Source organism: Myxine glutinosa, chromosome 8 (genome assembly GCF_964187855.1).
Source record: "Myxine glutinosa chromosome 8, kmMyxGlut1.1, whole genome shotgun sequence".
Lineage (NCBI taxonomy): Eukaryota > Metazoa > Chordata > Myxini > Myxiniformes > Myxinidae > Myxine > Myxine glutinosa.
Genome location: NC_136268.1, coordinates 2168519 through 2192311, shown reverse-complemented (window position 1 = coordinate 2192311; position 23793 = coordinate 2168519). Strand labels below are relative to the sequence as shown.

The 23793-nt window shown below is 45.3% G+C and overlaps 1 protein-coding gene across 1 annotated transcript in view; it reads right to left on the bottom strand.

Annotated features, from left to right (window-relative positions):
• LOC144893206 (kinesin-like protein KIF13A) overlaps positions 1 to 23793 on the bottom strand; it is a 269629-nt gene that overhangs the window by 87441 nt on the left and 158395 nt on the right. The window contains exons 7-10 of the mRNA XM_078782867.1: positions 19989 to 20100; positions 18388 to 18600; positions 18106 to 18216; positions 17848 to 17982 (exon numbers count right to left, since the gene is read on the bottom strand). Coding sequence (XP_078638993.1) covers positions 17848 to 17982; positions 18106 to 18216; positions 18388 to 18600; positions 19989 to 20100 — 571 coding nt within the window. The remainder of the gene's footprint in view (positions 1 to 17847; positions 17983 to 18105; positions 18217 to 18387; positions 18601 to 19988; positions 20101 to 23793) is intronic.

Below are 23793 nucleotides of genomic sequence, written 5' to 3'. Positions count from 1 at the left end.
GACGAATGCTGCGGCTGGAGTAGTAGAAGCGATGTTTTTTTAATTGAAATGATGTAATTTAATTCAACGTGGTAGGTGGGCAACACCGCAAAGCATACCTCTTTTAAGGTGTGTTCAAACCCATGAACATTTCAGCAATCAATACGATGCTGAAATGATGTAATTTAATTCAACGTGGTAGGTGGGCAAAACCGCAAAGCATACCTCTTTTAAGGTGTGTTCAAACCCATGAACATTTCAGCAATCAATACGATGCTGAAATGATGTAATTTAATTCAACGTGGTAGGTGGGCAACACCGCAAAGCATACCTCTTTTAAGGTGTGTTCAAACCCATGAACATTTCAGCAATCAATACGATGCTGAAATGATGTAATTTAATTCAACGTGGTAGGTGGGCAACACCGCAAAGCATACCTCTTTTAAGGTGTGTTCAAACCCATGAACATTTCAGCAATCAATACGATGCTGAAATGATGTAATTTAATTCAACGTGGTAAGTGGGCAACACCGCAAAGCATACCTCTTTTAAGGTGTGTTCAAACCCATGAACATTTCAGCAATCAATACGATGCTGAAATGATGTAATTTAATTCAACGTGGTAGGTGGGCAACACCGCAAAGCATACCTCTTTTAAGGTGTGTTCAAACCCATGAACATTTCAGCAATCAATACGATGCTGAAATGATGTAATTTAATTCAACGTGGTAGGTGGGCAACACCGCAAAGCATACCTCTTTTAAGGTGTGTTTAAACCCATGAACATTTCAGCAATCAATACGATGCTGAAATGATGTAATTTAATTCAACGTGGTAGGTGGGCAACACCGCAAAGCATACCTCTTTTAAGGTGTGTTCAAACCCATGAACATTTCAGCAATCAATACGATGCTGAAATGATGTAATTTAATTCAACGTGGTAGGTGGGCAACACCACAAAGCATACCTCTTTTAAGGTGTGTTCAAACCCATGAACATTTCAGCAATCAATACGATGCTGAAATGGTATAATTTAATGAGTAATTTAATGAGTAATTTAATGAGTAATTTAATGAGTAATTTAATGAGTAATTTAATGAGTAATTTAATGAATAATTTAAGGTGTAATTTAATTGTGTAATATGGTCGACCTTGGGTTTGTTTGGGTTTTGTTGTTTATTTTTTGTGGGTGTGTATTTTTGTGTATTTTGGATATATTTTCACGACTAATTCCAGTTAACATCCTGCAAAATTTGCTCGTTTTCTGGCCGAGTCGAAATTGCGTTGAGTTCCTATGGCATGCGCCATTAAAAGCGCTGTGTAATGGTTGAGCTCCCTTTATTTCGTTTTGGTCACGCGGATGAGCAGACAAAATGACGAATGCTGCGGCTGGAGCAGTGGAAGCGATTTTTTAATTGTTCAATGATTATTCGATATTGTTATGACTTATTGTCAATAGGTATACTAAGTGGCCATGAGGTAGCCTGTTGCTATGTACAGTTTTATTCTATTGTTGATTATACCACATAGCTGTGGTGATAAAGGAAATGTTCGTTTTAAATAGATGATTATGATAGGACCATGACTATAAAATCATGATGATTATTATGAATGATATCATAGGGTTCAAATGCAGAATGATTGCATGAACTTGGGAAAGAACTTTCAAGCCCTATGGGATAAATTGGGTGTTACAAGCGATGGAGTTTCAAAATTTAGCATGATTGAAGGAATTTTACAGTCTTATTTCAGGAGTTTTACGAAATTTATATTGCCAAGAGATTTGGGTACTATTAAAAGAAAAATGATGAGATATTTTTCCCAAAGAACTTTAATATCTGCCATCCATTTTGGCGGTCTCACGAATGAAGGATGAGTTGCCTTTAGTGGTTGCAAAGAAAATTTGTGAAGACCAGGCAAAATGGAAAAATAGGTCAGATATGACCCTAGGACAGAACAGTGATTCGTCAATTGACATGAGGTATGAACCAGAGGTGACGACCGATGAGCTTCGATCTCAGTCAATAGATGGACCTGTCCTGACATCATTGGGGAAAGGGCTTATGCAAGGAGTCATCGAAAATGATTAATTTGATTTATTGATGAATATTGATAAATTAATTGAAATTGAATAATTGAATTGAACTGAATAAATTTAATTGAATAAATTTAACTGAATAAATTGAACTGAATAAATTGAATTGAATATATTGATTGTTTGATTGATGAAAATGCGGTCTCAAGAAAGAAGCTTTGATATCTTTGTGAGATATTATCAATGTGAAGACAACCTTGGAAAATTGAGCAAGGTGGTGAGTTTATATATAGATATATATGTGCGGTTACCATTGTGTGATTTCCCCTTCAACAGAGCGGACACCTGAGGATTCACCCATTTCATACTGACCCTCTGGCTCATCTGCAAATACTGATCTGTGAGATTGGATTGTGCAAAAGCCACAGGTGAGAGAGATTCTCTGGAAATCACCGTTTGAACAGGTGGAGAGATCCTTCCTGGAGGTACGAGTGAAGCTTTAGAGGAACAAACTACAACACATCCAACGCTACTTTGATAAAAAGCAGAATGGGAAATGGAGCCTGCAAGAATACACAAGTACAACCAGAGATTCCACAAAAAGGTACTTGTACACATCATATGTACGACCGTTATGGTGCCGAAGCTATAAGGCAGGTCGAGAATTGGTATTTGTGGACAAAGGGACATGATGAGGAGTTTCCAAGAGATGGTACATTTGAGCGAAGTCGATTGGAAAGATTGGAACAAAGATTGAAAGCCAGGAAGAGACAGAATCTAACGGTAGACTGGCTTGCATTCCATCTTTGGGATGGTGAATCCAGAGAACGGGAACAGCAAGAACGGATAACGGATCTCGAACTTAAAATAAAAAGGATACAGGATACAGTGGAGGAGACAAATGCACAACTGCCCTCGAAATTAGGAATGAAAGTGACAGTTGTCCCATCTGATTCCCATTTGTCTCCCCAAAAAGGACGGTACAGAGAATTTTTTTGTGTTTCAGGAGATAACGAGAGATTGCATTGGCAACTCAGGAATGTAGAGATGCAGCCCAGCAATACAAGTGCACAGGTGCACAGACCAGGCAACGACAGAAACCGGTGTTTCAAGTGTGGACAGATGGGACATTGGAAAAGAAGATGTCCGTATACCAACAGGAAGACAAGTTCATAGGGTAAACCAAGATCAAGGGTACCACTGCTTACCGGTACCTCAGAGAACGATTAGGCCTTCATTGCGGCAAATCCCAAATGACGATTGGCCTCAACAGATTAGATTACTGGACAAACATGAATAACTGTCGATGATTCTTGTGTCTGAAAAGGTTTTCGGAGCAAGAATTATTCATTTTTTCTTTTGCTTGTAAGCAAATTAGTAATTAATTGATCACATGCCGAAATTGGATCTTTTATGTTGGGCACAAAATTTTAAATTTACAAAGTTGGAACAATTGCTTTGCAAGTTTTTGAAACCAAGTGACAAGAGTCACATGATGATCAGGTGGGAATTTCGGACTAGTGTTCCGCATGATTGATAGGTCAGTGGTCGACTGACATGCAAATGGGTGTGTAGTCAAATTTGGATAAATTATGGTGGGAACTGAAAGGGTAATTTCAATGTGACATCATAGGGGTTTTCTAAAAATAAACTTTTTGGTCCATTTGCGTATTAGCATTTATAAAATTGAAGGACAAATTTTATGAAAATGAAATAAAACTGACACCCATCCTGATTGTAAATAATGGTTCCAACGCAAACAAATATGCATAATGCATGCGTGTGTGTGTGTTTTGTGTATCAATGTTTGTGTTTGTTGTCGTTGTTTTGTGTATCAATCTTACAAGATTGTTGACACCGACATTGGGCCTTGTCTGAAAAATAGATAGTTCCATGGGGATGGGATCGCATATCGAGAGAATTCGTAAAATAAAAAAAATAGAAATATAATTTGATTATGAAAATTATCACTTTTGTCAAGGGAGATGGAGAATAAAGATTTGATTGCTGAGTTATGAGCAGCTATTCATTAATAGTAAAAAAAATTGGAAGTAATCTTGGGATTCCATTGTGATAGAATTTATATGAGAATCAAAGCTATTTATGGATATGAGCTTCATAAAAAATGTGGGAGTACAAAATTAGCCAAATTTTGGAGAGGTCTTACACTGACTTCCCAGAGTACTCTGCTCACGGATTTTATATATATATAAACTTGAATTTTATCAGAATATAAATTGGGCTGTATGTATGGATGGGTATAAGGCATAGATGATATGGGAAAATAGTAAAGGAAATTTTGCTGGTTTGAACTATTGGGAGTTTTGAGTTCTGGAGTTCAAACAAAGTCACTGGTTAACAGATGAGAATGGATAGTAAATAAATTCTTCGATGCTGGGTAAATTAACTACGATATTACTAAGACTTATGAGAGCTATTGTTTTTCCTTACACCAGTGCGAAATTATTGGGAAAAAAAATATATATATATATTAGATCCAACATAATGAATCTATAAATGAATGTCAGATGGATAATATCCTCAATTTGTACTAATTATTTGATTGTGGGTAAAGGAATTAATTTATCATAGTGGATTGTTAACAGCAGCCTGAAAATGTCCTGAGAGTGCATCCATGTAATCGGAAATCCCAGATTTGTTTTTACAAACAACATTTTGGTAGAGGTCTTGTGTGGACGAGCACTTCCTTGGTAGATAAAGAACGGTACTGCATGCTGGCAGCCACTTTTGCAGCCAGTTAGGCCAAACAAATTGAGAGGAAATTGTAGTTAAATACGTAAGTTACACATGGCTATTTGTAAAAAGGAAATTTGTTGAGATGGGAAACATTTTTCGAAGGTTTATTAAAGTGTTACAATATGACATGTGGCAAGGCAAACTATTGGATGGGAAAATTAGATCTGGCTATAGAATAAATTTATTGACCCCTTGAAGTTAATTCTTCAAATCATTGTTTCACTGGCATTTTTTTGTTCAAATTGGAAATAGTTTGGTAGAGCTTTGGTTAAAACCTTTGGTTGCGGTATCTTGGAACGAAATGATAAACCATAGGAGATTGATAAGAATAGGAAAAAAAATATGGACCCAAAATAGATCATGCCTCTCATTGCAAGCAAGCACATGGGGCTAAGGTGGACGATCCCACAGAAAATGAGGCTGCACCTAGCAGCCCAGCAGAACATTCAGTGGCAGATAAATGATAGTCGTGATTTACAGTCATTTGAATTACATTTTAACACCCCTTGCATTGATAAACATTACATTTTCAACATGTGATATTCCTACTTGGGATAGTGACATTTATTTGCCTACATGACATACAATTACCTGCTGATATTAATACAACATGAGTGAAAAATGTATCACAACTACACTCATGATCAGGGGATTGAGTTCAACCCCGGGAGATAGGGGGATCAGGGTAAGACAAATAATCTGATTTATGTTACATATTAAGGGATTTTCTTTATTTACCTTTTAGGAAGCTTGTTAGTTTGGTATATAATGTTGAATGTCATCGACATATAATTATGTCATAGGTATGAATATATACAAGGAGTAGCAGACTTGTTTGTTGGTTTAGTAGTTATGTTGGCAATTGTTTTAGTGGTGGCTTGCTTGAAAGCCTTAGTGACGGTGTGTTTGAATAAGGTAACCAACAACACGATGATAACGCATGAAGTGACAAATGAGGAAAGAAATGTGGAACCAGAAAAGGAAGACTTTTATGGCGACATAAATACTGAGATTAAAAGATTAAATCAAGTGATGTTGCAAATGAATACAGTAGAATTAAGATAATGGCATAACGACAATGTTATGAGTTGTGTCAATTACAATATCAGTGAACTCATATCACCACGAGTGACACACTGTTAGAAAAAAAAAAAAAAAAAAGGGGAAGAGAAAAAGTGGAGAGGAATTATGGTAATAATACATTATGCTTAATTTGTTGGTTTGGGAAAATTTTTGTTGGGAATTAGATATTCCTGTTTGTGATTGTAATCATATACAATTTATTTTCTTAGAGTAGTGCTAAAATACCTGCACAAGTTAATTTTTGAACTATATTAACCTGAAAGCAATTGTGGATGCTATTCTTAGTTTAGTAGTCAAATACATACCTGATTGAATATTATTTGTGTGACGCATATAAATGAATATAACTTTTTGAATGTTGTAAGGGAAAACAACAAATTGTTGAATGTGAAACTGTCGGAAGATATACATGATTATGCTGATTTCATGGTAAGATATACCCTATCTGATTCAGTGTGTGTGGAAAGCAGATTCAGATGTGACTGAGCATAAGGATAAGACGAGATCACATTTTGAAGGGAGTGCTAACGGAATTGGGAAGAAGTTCGAGAAAGAAAATTTGTGGCTAAAAAATGAAGTTAATCGTGGCATACACCCTCTTTCTCAAAGAATGATGAAGACATTCTCCCGGGTAACTTGGAGATGAATGCTTACCTTCACCAAGGAAATTTATGTGACCATTTGCCTGGATCACACTGCAACATATTGTTACAGACACGACTTTGATGTTATGGTGGGCCGAGCGGAATGGCCGCCGTGTCCGCACAAGTTACCCGATTATACTCGAACGTTGCCGAGTCGCGCTACGCTAAATCAATGAAGGAAAAGGACACAACGGCTGGGATTAAAATGACACGACACCAGGGATACGGTTCTCAAGACCTCCGGAGGAGGTTATATTAGGGCGGAAGGTCAGATTACAACGACAAGAGGGACAGCATAGAAAGGCAGGCACTTAGACACACTCTTATATTAGCCCCGACAGACGACAGATAAACGGGACAAAACTGACTCACACGGGGATTGATGGCAAGGAGGGGCAGGTCTTCGATGGCTCAAGGTGCACCTTGGCTCAGGGGCAAAATCGACCCGGTCCAGTCCAAAGATGCGGGAGGTCTCACTCAGCGCTTGGAGGTGGTGACTTGTCTTCTCAAGCTGGGGGCGCATCTGACGTCACGTCCGGTAAGTGGCTGCGTATATCCGGCGGGGAGTGACACGCCCTCAGCTAGTTAGCTCCGCCCCAGATGGAATCGGTCCGCCCTTCTTATTGGGTGCGGGGGGGCCACCGGGCTCCGCCCTTGACGAGGAGCTGACAGGGAGCCCCTTCGTGGTAACCCCGTCGGAGCGCATGGTCAATGGCGGCTAACCGAGCCGGTGTGAGGACGCACACTCCCCCGCGCCGTGCCGCCCCCATTTCCTCTGTTGTTGTAGTTGTAGTTGTAGTTGTTGTTGTTGTTGTAGTTGTTGTTTGGGGAAGAAGATGGGAGGAGGTATGGGAAGGTCCTAAACTCACTACTGGTGCCATATAATCACATTCTGGAAACGAGTCCTTAACTGACATAGACTAAGAATAACTAGCAAGATGTCCGAAAGTTGTCTACGTGAGATGCGGTGGACCTGGGCACGACATTTAATGGGGGAAAAAGGGGAAGGTCGGTTCTACAGAGTGTTATTTACAGGCAATGGGACTAGCGAATGGGGGATTGGGGATAGTTGGGGAGTATTGGGGAAATAGGGGAGTATTTACAAGCGGATATTGAGGCCAAGTCCCATATCCGCAACATTGCACCCTTCTCTACCCTCGGGGCGTCCCGACCCGATAAATTTTTACCTATTTTAGTGTGGCACTCAGATGTAGTTCCCTCTACTATTAACTCTACCCTGAGTGCGACAGTTTTACAGATATTCACAAATGAGTAAATATGTCCCCCTGCGACGTTGCACCCTTCTCCTCACAGAAACACACCCACAGGATAACCGAATCCGGAAAGAATTCGCAAACTAAACATACAGCCGGTAGGGAGCATTATTTACAAGACTACGCTGCTATTTACACTACGATCCAGGACCTGTTTTTGGAGGAACACATGCAGATGTTATGCATAGAGAGAGAGCACGCATGCCAGCATCGATACACCAACCCACGAGTGCTCTGTGGCCTTACGGCCTTTAATAATGTGCAGAGCACCCCATCCAAGCACCAAAAGCACCACCCCAGCACCAATCGGTGCAGTCACCATTGTTCAATGAATAAAAATAAATTCAACAACCCCTAACCCTGCAGGTGTCTCTTGCTCTTCGTGTGGTGCACTTGGCCTTCTGGCTTCTTTAAAAATAAAGAAAGGCGCCAACCGCGTCCATTTCTTTATTGTGGCCGTCAGTGGTGTCAACTAAAAGTGGTTCACCTGTATGGCATAGGTGCCACGTTGACCCATAGGTCCATCCACGGGTGGTGCTTGGCCGCAAAAGAACTGCGGTCCATTGTGGGTGGCCACCAACATTGCGGTCCATATGGTGTATCGATCCAGGCAGCAAGCAGCGAAAGTGCAGGCCCACAACTGCGTAGCCAGCACCTCTCTCTCCTCTCTCTCTGCCCCAAAACCAGATCCTCGGAGGTGGGAGACAAAAGAAGCAGACAAGTGAGTAAGGTGGTAAGGGCGCAAAAGTGCACGCAACACAAGGTAATGCACACTAGGGGCACATGGGAACCAGGTGAGACAGGTACGTTCCTACCGTACACTCCCCCCCCCCCCCCACCAGGTAACCTACATGGCCCCTCCCTTACCCCTTACTGTATCCACAAAACACAACACTACCCATAAACATCTATTTTACGAATCAACAAACATCCCTACTGTCTTCCCCGTTCCTCCCATATACCAAATTCGTCTTCTCTCCCTCCTAACCAATCAAATTTGCCATTTTCAACTCTCATCAAAATTTGCCATCTCCAACTGAACATCAAAATTTGCCATTATCAATTCATCATCAGTCCCTCCTAAGGAGGGAGAGATGGAATCACCCCAATGTCTCATCCACGTCGTGATGCGTCTCACCAATCCACAGCAATCTCATTTCCTGCAACAAAACAAAGAAAACACAGGTGTGGAGTCATCATCATCACCACAGGTAAGTGGCTGCGTATGGTGCGACAGGTTCATCAATCCTAACTATTTCCTAAATGACTTTAACAACTTTACACTACCCGGGGTCTTTCTCCGGCCAAACCATTGGCCCTCTTACACTATGGGTTCTAAAAACCAATTCCCATTGGCCAAGCTGTGGTGCTTTTCAATTTGGGGTCTCACTCCCCCGATTCATCTCCCGGTGCCCTCGCACAATTTCTGGGCTGTGGCGTGTACCTCTCCCAGCGGGTCTACCCACCTGCACACCTCCACCACTGCAGTTGCCTCCGAGCTTACCTGCTCCTTACCCTAACCTAACTACCTGGGGAAGGCCCTCTGGCGCTCTCCCCACTCGGTGCCCTCTCTGGCACTGGGCTGCCCGATCCACACCCGGGATCCTCAGGCACCCACTCACAACTACCGGCTCCCAGAGCCCACCTGCGGCCTCACCTGGCCGACATCCTCACAGTGGTGGAGTGCCCAACCAACTACACACACTAACAGGCTACACGCCCAGCCATTTCCACAACACTAATGCACCCATCCACAACACCATTCTGCAACCGCACCACAAATGCCAATATCCAACCACAATTTACCTATACCCTCTACCTAACACTTACACTACCCGCCCCGGGTATTCGTGAAAGGGGTCCACTCTTCCCCCATCCACACCTTCGCACCATGCACACCACTCCGTACCACTTACTCCAACTCTCTCCACACACCTGTACTTGCACACCTGTGCTCTCACACCTGGTGCCACCTGCACCCTTCTCTCCCCAAGCGCATTCGCGCTGATCCACAACACTCACTACTCATACACTGCTCCACACACCTGTCCAGTTGCACACCTGTGCAATCACACCTGTTCAATTCTCACACACACGGCATCATCTCAGCTAACTACTCCCTTCTGAAACTTGCGCTTCCCAGTCGTCCCTTTAACCTATTGCGCTCCCTCGTCATTATAACCCACATTAAACTACCTGCGTCCCCACTACAGGTATCAGTCACTAACTAAACTTAACGTTACCTAATGTCATCTTCTAGGTCCCTATCACTTTAACCTAACCCACCCGGGCTAGTTTTCACTGCCATACACCCCATAAGCTATTGCTCCTTTGCCCCCATGGGAAGGGTGGCAGGGATTACCCCCTTACCCACCGGGCCCATCGCTCACTACCAATTTTGCACATCAAATTTCAACAAATTAAAAATTTGCCAATCACTGCCCATCATCTGCCAATCATTACTGCCAATCCCTTGCCAATCATCAAATTTTGTTTTTCTCTAATTTTGGGTCCAAAACACTATCCTCATCACACAGTCTACTCACTACTGCCTCTCGGTGCGCCAATTCCTATCCAAAGCCCGGCTTCGTAAAGCCAAGCCATGAATGCGGGTTGTTTGGTGCCAGCGGCTGGACGCGTCCGGCACTCGGTGCAGGGACGGGGGCTTACCCGGGCCGAGATCCCACGCACCATCTCGGCACGGAGCCATCCCATGGCTCGATCTCGGCCTGCCGGAATGCCTCACCAAAAAGTGGTCGCCATGACGACCCTTCCTATCCAGCCGCCCGCTCCGCCTAGTGGAGCACGGCCGCGGCCGTTCCAAGCGAGGCCCGGCACGCACCGAGGGCCCGATTCGGCTAAAAGTCGACCTAACCTCTAAACCGGTTACCGTCGATGCTTCACCTGGACGCTTACACCCCGCAGCCCGTTCCTTGCTCCTCGTACCTTTCCTTGCACACCCAGGTACACCCATTCCACTCACAGCCTTGGTCACACACCTGACCACCGAACACTTTGGCACACATTCGTTGGTCGCACACCTCACCAACACACCTCTTCGCGCCCCCTCCTCTGTCACCTCCTCTGTGACAATCACAGGTGTGCTCTCATTCGCACACCCAACCACATGCCTCACAACCAACTCCAGCGTGCATTCCCACTCACGCCCTACCATTCCAGGTGTGCATCCTTCCATCCCAGGTGTACATCCTCGCTCACCTGTCACAACCAACTCACTCTCCTTGTCACTCTCACTACTCTCACCTCCATTCTTGACAACGCACTCACCCTTACTCCCGACAGCGCACTCTTTCCTCATGCACCTGTCCGTCACACACCTTTCTCGTGCACACTCTCCCGTTACACCCTCTGTAACACTCACCACAGGTGTGCATTCTTCCTTGCCTTTGACAGCACACTCTTTCCCCATGCACCCATCCGTCACACACCTTTCTCGCGCACACTCTTGCGCACACTCTCCCGTCACACCCTCTGTAACACTTACCACACCGCGCTTCCATGTGCTCCCTCGCACACGCGCTACGACCGACTCATTCTCGCCAACACCCTCACTCCTTGGCACGCACTTTTTCCTCACACACCCCAGAGTCGGACTTTCTCGCACACCTCCTTTTTCGCACACCAGACCTGTCGCACACTTCACCAACGGCCTCTCACGTACACCCGGGTCCATCTCGACCCCCAAGCTTCTTAAATCCCCTGGCGCATCATACGCACGACCATATTGGTCACCACTTACACCGGGTCCTCTTCCTCTTCGCTTCTCCTCCATCACCTGCGAATCCCTCATCCGGTTAATGAGCACATCATCACGATCCAAACACAGACTTTGGACCAATTCTTTTATCTCCTCTTTTATCTCTTTCTTATCCCCTCTCCGTCGCTTCTTAATTTCGCTCACCCCTTCTTCCACTTCTTCTAATTTCTGCTTCACCTCTTTTATTCCCCGGTACGTCTCCTCTAGCTCGTCCTCCAAGGCTACCTTGACCGTTTCCATGTGCGTCCTCACCTGCCGGTCCTTCGTCTCCATCACCTCTATCACCTCGTCCAACCTCGTTGTCAGTCCCTCACGTACCATCTGACATTCCCTCTTCGTCGCTATCAAGTCATCTTTTAGTTCTTTCTGCGTCGCCTTTAACCCTCCTAATACCGCAGTGTTCCTTTGAACCTGCTCCGTTAGTCCTTTTTGTCCCTCCGTCAGCTGTTCCACCTCCTGCGTCAGGTCCTCTATGCCCCCTTGTAACTTTACAGTCCCCTTTCTCACCTCCTTCTCCATGCGCTCCTTACAGTGCCTCACCTCCTCGCGCACTCCTCCGACCTCCTCACTCACTCCTCTTCTGATCTCCTCTCCCATCACTTGCATCTCCTGCCCAGATGCCATCCTCATCTGCTCCATTTCCTCCCTGTGAGCATCCAGTTTGGTTTCTACCCCCATTCTGACCCCCTCTATCTGCTGCCCCATTTGTTTAACTTCCCTTTCCGCTTGGTCCCTCATGTCCCTCAATTTGCCTTCCATGGTGATTTCTAACCCCTCTAACCCTTTTTGCATCCCTTCCATTTGATTCTCTTGAGCGGCCATTCTGTTTTCTACCCCCATTAACCCCTCCTGTATTTCCCCTAATCTATTGTCTAATTTCCCAAATTTCTCGTCTAATCCCTTAAAATTATTGTCTAACCCCTCACCGGTACCCCTCGCTTCGTCCCTCATTACCCCCATTTCGTTTCCCATTACCCCTATTTCGTTTCCCATTACCCCTATTTCATTTCCCATTACCCCTATTTTGCCCTCTAATCGCTCACCCTGAGCTTCTATACTGTTTTTCAAACCTCCAATTTGGTCTCCCATTTGTTCCATAAAGGCCCTCATTTGCAGGAGGAAAAGGTTCGAATCCACCAGGGGCGCTGCCACGGTCGCGGGCGCGGTCGCCGTGACCAGCGAGGCGCCATTTTGTGCGTCTGCTACCCTCGCTGCTTCGCTCTCCTCACGTCCCTCAATTTGGTCCTGGACCGACCCTGCCTCACTCTCCTCTACCGGACCCCAGCTGTCTTGATCCGCCATAGCGCGACTTTCAAAATTCGGGTTTTTATTTCCGTAAAACAAATCAAATTTCGCTGTTATAATTTCGAGCGCGTAAAACGCGCTCCGGATCGAATTTTACTTCCCAACACCAAAATGTTACCCTAATGGTACACTTGGTGTTCCAAAATTTGGGCCTAATAAATTTAGTCCCAGGTCCGAATCCGACACTCCTGACACCAATTGTTACAGACACGACTTTGATGTTATGGTGGGCCGAGCGGAATGGCCGCCGTGTCCGCACAAGTTACCCGATTATACTCGAACGTTGCCGAGTCGCGCTACGCTAAATCAATGAAGGAAAAGGACACAACGGCTGGGATTAAAATGACACGACACCAGGGATACGGTTCTCAAGACCTCCGGAGGAGGTTATATTAGGGCGGAAGGTCAGATTACAACGACAAGAGGGACAGCATAGAAAGGCAGGCACTTAGACACACTCTTATATTAGCCCCGACAGACGACAGATAAACGGGACAAAACTGACTCACACGGGGATTGATGGCAAGGAGGGGCAGGTCTTCGATGGCTCAAGGTGCACCTTGGCTCAGGGGCAAAATCGACCCGGTCCAGTCCAAAGATGCGGGAGGTCTCACTCAGCGCTTGGAGGTGGTGACTTGTCTTCTCAAGCTGGGGGCGCATCTGACGTCACGTCCGGTAAGTGGCTGCGTATATCCGGCGGGGAGTGACACGCCCTCGGCTAGTTAGCTCCGCCCCAGATGGAATCGGTCCGCCCTTCTTATTGGGTGCGGGGGGGCCACCGGGCTCCGCCCTTGACGAGGAGCTGACAGGGAGCCCCTTCGTGGTAACCCCGTCGGAGCGCATGGTCAATGGCGGCTAACCGAGCCGGTGTGAGGACGCACACTCCCCCGCGCCGCGCCGCCCCCATTTCCTCTGTTGTTGTAGTTGTAGTTGTTGTTGTTGTTGTAGTTGTTGTTTGGGGAAGAAGATGGGAGGAGGTATGGGAAGGTCCTAAACTCACTACTGGTGCCATATAATCACATTCTGGTGCAACGAAGAGTCAGAATTAATGGAAACGAGTCCTTAACTGACATAGACTAAGAATAACTAGCAAGATGTCCGAAAGTTGTCTACGTGAGATGCGGTGGACCTGGGCACGACATTTAATGGGGGAAAAAGGGGAAGGTCGGTTCTACAGAGTGTTATTTACAGGCAATGGGACTAGGGAATGGGGGATTGGGGATAGTTGGGGAGTATTGGGGAAATAGGGGAGTATTTACAAGCGGATATTGAGGCCAAGTCCCATATCCGCAACAATATGAAAGAAAGGCGATCACTTACTCTTGTTCGAAGGCTTCGAACATTCATCACATCAGAAGTTGCAGGACAACGACATTTTACCTGCAACCTCTGTGAAATGCGGGGACATATGTTATTACTTCACCAACTTCCGGGGAGCCAGCATGGAGCTGCAAACCAATGGCTGTGCCTTTTCACAACAGCTGTGCACGATTCTGCGGGCCACTCCTGGTATGGACCATGGATGACCTGAACACCATGGTCCCAACATCATTGTGGATGCATCCGGCATCCCTGTTCCACATCTTGCTGGCCAATCAACGTCACACCAATACTTGCTGCCCACTCACAATGAGGGAGGAGGCAAGTCGACTACAACTGGGTGAAGGCCTTGTTCAGGAATTACTATGGTTTACAGCAAAAAGTGGCAAGAATGCTACATGGAGAGCAGGGTCAGTCTATGACTCCGCAATGTTACCACAACAGCGAAATCCTACACGAAGTAGTGCAGGAGCTATGAAGACATTAGGAGAAAATGTTTCATACCTGGATTCAAACACAAGTGATCAGCCCTTCCTTTCAAACAAAGTCAACATTTGTGTGGAGGCAAACGTTTTTGCCAGATGTTGCAGATGCTTTAAAAACTTGAAAATGGTGAAGCAAAATTGTTGTATCTTGGTGATGGTGAAGTGTTGTTTTACAAAGATATTTGTGATGCAAATGAAATAGATTGAATTAACAATATGGAAGGAGTCAATGACCAACAAAATGTTTTGTGATCAGATTCTTGCAGGATGACGGTGTATGCCTAAGGAAATTGTATTGATGTTTACTTGTAGTGATTGATTGTTTACTTATATTGATGTTTAGATTAATGGTTAATATAAACAAAAAACAAAAAGATGAGGGAATTGTGGAAGTGTAACTCTGGTAACTCATTGATTAGGACTGGTAACGAAGCAGATAGACGATTTCGTAAATGAATGCCAAGAATGTGCACGAACATGGTAATCTCTTGTCCACCTGGTCACAGCCCCAGGCTGGAGCACCCCCCTATTGTTTGGTAAATGGAACTCGCAGCAGGAGGGGAGCGAGCTGGTGCCAGTGGGGCGAGCATACATGACCTCGGGGCATTTGCGGAGAAGGGATTAGCGCGACAAGGCCCATATAAACCAGAGCAAACTATGAGTCAGGAGCACTTGTCATCAGAACCTCTGCCCGACGGAACGAACGAGTACCAACGAGAAACAGCACCAGGAGATCACCGGCGAACGAAGAGGAACCAACGACTTGAATTACTAGATTCGTTATAGTATTGTAGTTCTTTAATATATTGAAACAAGTGAATTATTAGTTAATAAATCCTTACTTTGTAAAAACTGTCTCAGTCATCGGCGTCTTGTAGATTGTCCGTTATTCCCGGACACGGTCAAGCTGGAGAAGAAGGGGGCGGAGCGCCAAGAGCGAGGCGTGGCCCTGTCAACGAACCAACCAGGGCTGAGGTGAGCTCACTGATGGGCGTGGCGCGGCTTGATTTTGAAGCACACGATATAAGCGCGAGCGCGGCGCCTTGACACTGAGAAGGAGAGAGAGAGAAGACCGTCGATTGCATCATCACGGACTGCGCGGAGGTCGGGCGAGCGAGCGGATTGCATCATAACGGACTGCGGGGGGAGAGCTCGAGTGATTGTCACGTTACTGGGAGGACTGCGCACCTTGTGAAGGTCTACACCCCCCCCCCCCCCCCCACCATATATAAGGCCCGAGCGCGCGCCAACGGTACGCGCTCGCTGCTGCCCGGATTCTCGCCACGGTACGCGTGGACACCTGGAGCCGGAACTCAATGCCTAAACCATCTGCCCAGACCTTCCTCCACTGCCATCTGCCTGGATCTTCTTCCTACCACTACCCTCCCGTGTAAGTCTGTCTGTTTGTCCTGTGCATGTTAATTAAGACTGTGTAAGCTTGCCCTGTGTCCTTTTGCTCTTCTTCTTGTACATGCCCTTCTTTCGTTTCCTCTTTTATTAGTACAGTTATAAATCACATTTGTTCTTCCTACCTTTTGGTTTCCTCTTATTCGATCGCTTTCGTCTTTTCCTCAATTGAATACCGGTGGCACGATTTCAGAACCGCTCAGAATCGGGTTAGTCTTTTTGCTAACGGCTCGAATCGCGGATTGCTAAACCGCCTAGGCAATTTCCATCTGTCCGTGGTTCGAGCGCGAGTTATTTCCCTGCTTTGCGGAGAGATTGGCATGCAGGTATTTGGGACCCATCTTGACCAATCACCCTGGCCAATCTCGACCGCAGAGGAGCGTTATAATTTCCAGGGCTGGGGGATCGGCCAGTTGAAAAAGACAAGGGGATTAACCCCCCCCCCCCCCCCCCCACCCTTGGTAAGGGGAGCGCCGACCCCCGGATCCGCAACAATATGTATATATATACAAAAATAATTACATCAACCATTCCAATCAAAGCACAATACAATATCATATAATCTTTAAATGTTGATGTTGATCTGTCTGTCTGTATGTTACCTATACACACCAGGGGCGGATCCAGCAGAGGGGGGGGGGGGGAGGGGGGGGGAGGGGAGGCTCCCTAAATCCGTCAAATACAAAAGCGATACATTTTTTTCATGTGCTAACGTGTATATAGCCGAAGATGTTGTGTCGAGATCACCTGACATTCCTCAGACCACAGGTGATGTTGACCACAGAGTTCAACATAGAACTGATTTGTACCATTCAGTTTGTTCCCACAGTGGATACTTGATGATTAACGAATCACCGGAATAATTTGTCATCGGAGATGCTTCTCCTCTCCTAACCATTCATGAACCACGAAGTGGAAAGGTTTCCCAAATATTAGAAAATCCAGAGTCTCCATCATTCTGTTTGAATTCAGCACTCAGTCTGTGTTTTCAAGACACAAGAACATGATGTTTGACCATGGGAAATTCTCCAGTGTATCCAATAGGCATCAAATGTGTTGGAGAAGAAAGTTTTGTCATAAGTGATTCTCGTAGTCGAGATGATGAAGGAAAATCTTCAGCTGATGGAAAAGCCGTAATTTTGATCGGAGGACACTTCCATGTCAATCCTTGTTCAATATGTCAGAGATATTGATTTGTTTTGATCATTTTGACATTCGTTTCATCATGTGCAATGCCTGATTTTCATTCAATTGGATTTCGATGAGACAATAATAATTTAAAATGTGTTTTGAGCAAAAGCTTGTTCATTAGAGAACTTATTACCTCCGCCACCGAAGGTGGATAGAGGTTATGTTTTCACCCCTGTCTGTTTGTCTGTGAACAGGATATCTCCAAAAGTTGAGGACAGATTCAGACGAAATTTGGTGGAGAGGTTAGGTATGTGACAAGGAGGAAATTATTAGATTTTGGTGAAGATCCGGATCTGGATCCGGATCTGATAATTATTTAAGTGATTCTTCGCCATTGATCGATAGGGCTAAAAACTATATGCAGTATAGCATGGTATTTTCAAAGAGTTGTGGACGCCTTATGACAAAGCTAGGTGGATGAGTTGGTCAGGCGACAAGAACAAGCCAATTTGATTTTGGTTCTCATCTAACAGTCCTGTGTCACGTCTCATGTATTCATCTGTATGTCCATGAGTGTGAGATGTGTGAGTGGCAGCTCCACTACGAGCCTCGGATCCTGCAAAATAAATAAATAAATGAAAACACCCACCTGAAGATAATACACCAGGAGCTCATTGAGCGCAGCATCAGCATTGAGGTTTACAAGGAAGCATTTGTCATCTCCAACCTTGATCCCCGACGACTCCAGCGAGATCCCCAAGCTCTCCAGCTGTCGCTGTCGTTCCTAATATGACAGGAATCACAGGGGCTAACAAGGTCACATCGAGCTTGTTAGAAAATCAAGAAGAAATGAGTCATAGAGGAGAGGATTGCTTGCGGTATCAAGCAATGGATGAACTCATCCTACCTGAGCGATAGCCACTGTCTTGCGTAGTTTCTCTTCCCAACTAACCGTCATTTCCTGCATTAGTTTCTCAGACTCCTCGAGTTTCTCCTTTAGGCCTGGAGCTGTGAGTGACTGGAAGGAGGAAGTACACCGCAGTCTCAGCTTCAAAATAATTATTTGTTTTTGAACTATATTTGAACCAAATCACCCCGCAAATGATCACGAATCTTCAATACGTAATGTCCAGCAGAAACTGAACATGCTCATCATTGAGCCAATCATTCCAAAAACACACAATTTCACCTCTGCATGGGTCAGCTGGTTCCGCAGCCTGTCAACCTCCTCACGCAACTCCTGAATGATTTTAGCGCTCGGCTCCTCATTGATCACGGCATGGTTGACGATGCGTTTTGCACGGTCTGCGTAGCGCAGCGTCGACAACGTTTCCTCGTAGCTGTCAGCGGCCGGGCTCACTGTTGCCATCATCGCAGTCTTGCTATTCCCACCAAGGTTGTCCTGTTGCAATTCAAAATCAATCATTACTAAAGAGGATAATGCTGAAATTAGTGCAACAAACACCCAAAGGGCGAAATTCAAATTTAAAGGCCCCAGGTAGTGGCAAAGTGAGTGGTGATGAAAATGGCCTGCAAGGATAGTGTTCCAAAAGCAGAGTGATAGAAACATGCGAGACCGTAAGGATGTGGAACATGACCAGATGCGCCAGTCGCATTCCAACTGCAGCTTTTATACCTCGGCAAGCACGGAATTCCAGTTCCATAGTCTCCAAAGCAATATTTTTCTAAACTATTTCAAAAGGATCTCTGATTAAATTCGTACAAAAGCAGCAAAGCTTCGAAAGCATGTAAACTAAACAATAGTTGAGATGAGGTCCAACTTAGCCGACTAGAGAAATTCAGTGCTCAGGTCACAGGAATAACTCAGAAGAAGCCTTCAGGAGGATAAAAACAAACTACAGCCAAGATGGCATTCCATCCCAAATCCCCACGCTTCCCACCTAGAGCAAGGTTGAAGTAGAACAGCACTCGGTAGAGCGCTCAACTCCGCCAGGCTGAACAGATTATGTTCCCACCAATAGGCCGGATCGATCTACATGATCCAGACCTGAACCATGATCTCGTCACCTTGTTCTTGACACCTAACCCACTCACCCATCTAGTTTTGTAATATGTCGTCCATAATATTTGGTTTTATAATATTCGTCATATTTTTGAAACATCATGTTATATAATCGCTTTCCGCCCCAATCTCTCAATGGTGAAGAATCACTTAAAAATTAAAAAATTCTCATATCCGGATCCTGATTCGGATCTTCACCAAAATCAAATCGTTTCGTCCTTGTCACACACCCAACCTGTCCACCAAATTTCATCCGAATCTTTCAACAATATCAAATTCCGTTCAGGAATGATCCAATATCAAATTGTGAGCTACATTATTTTCCCCGTTTTGACCCCGTGACCCTATGTTCCCAACCCCTGGAGCATGAACTGGGGGTCAAATACCAAAAATCGTTACATATTCCATACACATACTAACCATATACAATGTTTCATGCATATATGTTACATATTTCCCCAATGTTTATTGTATATACAACGTTTCATTTTAAAATGTTTTAAAATGTACCCGTACTTGCATTTTTCGGTATTTGACCTTTTGACCCTGCCCCAGGGGGCGCGGCCAAAAATGATACTGCTCTTGCATCTTTGTGCCATGTATTGATCACAACTACTAAGTTTGTTAAACTTCTGTCCAACTGTTTAGAATGCGATAGCGTGACGGGCAGACAAAGACAGACAGACAGAGACAGAAAGACAGATGGAGCCAATTACAATAATCCCTTTTTTTTTTCAAAAAGTATTGGGATAATCTCAAAATCTTGCCTTTAGTAACCAAGTCAGGGCCGAATCCCTGTACGGCGCAAACTTCCCTTTGTTTTTCCCAGCTGCTTGCTCCACCAATGTTGAGATAACCAATCCCAGTGCAGAAAGCGACCTTGGTGCAGGGAAATTGGTGGGAATAAAGGAGTACCTGTTACATAATGGAACAAGCGCAAAATAAGTACGTTTATCCGAGAGGTCACAAGGAAGTCACCTTTCAAATTGCATTTGCACACCATCGCACTCTGCTTAAGGTGTAAATGCAGCCACTTGGGGAAATTACAAGGTGCGACGAAAGCAAGCGCAACCAAGACCAAGACAGTCAATCTGCCACAAGCATCATGTATAGAAGTAAGCTCGAGCATGCAAAAACGGCATTTGGACCATCATTCCTGTGACTTGTCAACGCTCCAGTACCAGTGGACATCGTATTTAACATGCTTAACCACATTCACTCTCCTAGAAAGAAGGCAGTTCAATATTCCTACAAGATGGAGCACACCGACTGTTCATGCTTCGATTCCAATCAACATGTGATTATCACATGACAAGATGTGATCTGCTTAACAGAAACTTTCCTCCTTCATGATATCTCTGATGCCTTGGTATCTCTCCCCAGGTTACTCCCTCCTCCGGTATGATAGACCTGAGCCTCGTCCTGGAGGTGGGGTTGCTATCTTTATAAAAAAACTCTTCCTCACTCTTCCTCACTCGCCCTCCACTGCCCTCTCTCCACCTCACCCCCAGGAATACCTTTGGCTACGGCTTCCCCTTCGCTCCCACCTTTTGTTCATATGTGTGTTGTACCGTCCACCAAACAGTGATGACTCCATCTACATCTCGCTGTCTGATAATATGGACCAACTTCTATCTCCCCATCCCAACTCTCTCTTCCTCATATGTGGCGATTTCAATTGTCACCATGCCAGTTGGCTGGGTGTGGGTACTTCTCTCACCAGCCATGGCTCTTCAGCAAAGGACTTCTGCGACTCACTGGGACTGACACAATCTGTCAATTTCCCGACCCGGATCTCAGTCAACGGAGCATCTTCTATTCTGGACTTGGTTATGACAACTTCCCTGAAAATGTCTGCTGCTCTTCTTCTGCTCCAATCGGCTCATCTGATCATATGCTTGGTTTAGTGGACATCTCTCTGACCATTCTCAGAGAGTCTCCTCAGCGTCGACGAGTCTGGCATTTCACTCAGGCCAACTGGCACGGTCTTCAAGCAGCCATCAATCATCTGGACTGGTCTCCCATCTCTACCGCCTCTGACATCAACTCATCCTGGGAATTCTTTCAAAGTAAATTGCTCTCTCTCTCTCATGCACAGATTTATCCCATCTCATCTTCAGTTGTCATACCCTTCCTCCCGTCCATGGTACACGGAATTTTGTGGTGAGGCTGTTGCCCAGAAACAACTTGCTTTCGTCTCCTGGAAAGCAAATCCAACGGAAGGAAATCTCATTTCCTTTCACAAAGCCCGAAACAAGTGTGTCCACCCTCAGGAGAGCCAGGAAACAATATCTCACTGTTCTCAAGACCGAACTCTCTTGTCTGTCTCCCTCTTCCAAATCCTGGTGGCGTCTGGTCAAATCTGTTTCTGGTGTCTGTTCCCCCTCCATCCCCTCCCTCACCTCAAACGGCTACACGGCTGACTCCACACGTGAAAAAGCTGAATGCCTCAACTCTGTGTTTGCCTCTAAATCTTGTGTCCCAAACCCATCCCTCTCTGTACCCACCGTACCCAGTCGTACCCAGCTGTTCCTGGACACTGTGTCCTTTCCTCCTGTCAAGGTGGAAAAGTTTCTGTCAACCCTTGACTCCGATTCTGCAACTGGTCCTGACGGCATCAGCCCACGGGTCCTAAAATCATGTTCTTCCGCTCTTTCACTCCCTCTTTCTGTTCTCTTCACCCTCTCTTTTGCTCAAGGTCATCTGCCATCTGCTTGGACATCAGCCAACATCACCGCTTTGCACAAAAAAGGTGCAAAAACAGATCCTAGCAACTACAGACCAATCAGCCTTCTCCCAATTATCAGCAAAGTCATGGAATCCATCATTGCTTCAGATATGAAATCTTTCCTCTTCTCCAATGGCTTGATCTCTGACCATCAATTTGGTTACAGACCTGGTCACTCTACTCTGCCCATGCTGCTTCTGCTTTCTCAACAATGGATGGAGGTCCTCAACACCAAACAGGAAATTAGAGCTGTCTCCCTTGACATTTCACGTGCCTTCGATACGGTCTGGCACCCCGCTCTGCTCACCAAACTCTCCTCTTTTGGTATCCATGGAAATCTCCACGCATGGCTGGCGGACTTCCTCTCTGGTCATAGTCAACGTGTGGCCCTGAATGGGTTTCTCTCATCACCTCTTCCTGTTCAGGCTGGAGTTCCCCAAGGCAGTGTTCTGGGTCCTGTGCTTTTTCTGGTCTTCATCAATGATCTCTCTGACTCTCTTGAAAATCCTCTCTATCTCTTTGCTGACGACTCCACTCTCTGTCACTCAATTCCTCATCCCTCAGATCGGCAGTCTGCAGCCTCCTCACTCTCTGCAGACCTGGACAAATCACAGACTGGTCAAACAAATGGAACATGTCTTTCAATCCTGACAAATCTCACACTCTTACGATGTCTCTCCGAAAAGACCGACTCGACAACCCTCCCATCCACTTTCTGAATAATCCTCTCCAAGAAGTTCTGTCACTCAATCTTTTGGGTCTCACTATCTGCCATGATCTTTACTGGGAAAACCACATTTCAAATCTGGCCTCCAAAGCCAGTCGCCGACTGGGCATCCTCCGTCGTGCGAAGTCCTTCTTTGGTACACCTGAGCTCCTCACCACTTGCAAGGCTTTCATCCGCAGCTCTATGGAATACTGCTCTCCCCTCTGGTCTGGTGCTCCTGCCTCACACCTAGCTCATCTTCACGCTGTTGAAACCAAAGCGTTCAGAATCAATGGAATCTCCCACGATGAAGCTAACTCCAAGGGCCTTTCACTCTCACCGCAGGCAGGTTGGTGGTCTTTCTGTCTTCTACCGACTCCTCTCTGGCCTTGCCCCCCCAGCTCTCTCTGGGCTCTGTCCCCCAAATATTCCTACAGGTCGCACGAGATCTGCCTGCAACCCTCTTATGGTTAAACTGCCAAAATCAAGACTCTCTGCTCACCTTCACTCCTTCATTCCTCTTTTCTCCCACCTCTGGAACAAACTCCCTCACTCTCTTCAATCCCACTCCACCCTCCAGGTCTTTAAAGCAGCTGTTCACCACCATCTCTTGTCTTCCCCCATCCAAAACCTTGATCTTTTCTACCCCCGCTAATTTCGGTCCCCTTGTGTTTTATACCTCTCTCCCCCCCCCCCCCCCCCCCCCCCAAGCCCTCTCTCTCCCACACTTCTCCCTGCTCTCAAATGTTGTGTTTGTGTGTTTGTGTGTGTGTGTTTGTGTGTTTGTGTGCTTCCCCTTCTTTCCCCATCTTGTCTTCCGCTCCCTCTTTTTATACATTTTGTTTGTCTGTTTGATTTGTTTGTGAAATAAATGTTAGCTCTTTCACGAGCCTCGATTCAGTATACAGAAAGAAAAGAAAAGAAAAGAAAAGAAAAGAAAAGAAAAGAAAAAGAAAAAAAGAAAAAAAACACTCCAGAACTGGTTTTATAATTCCAAGTGATCTTTGGTTTTATAAGTATAAGTGATGCAAGGAAGCCTCTGACAAGGATTTCACGAAAGCAGGAGTATATGATAGTCAGGGAATATTGCAAAAATCTGGTAACAAATTCCTTACCAAGAAATTTCTTCACCAATGTG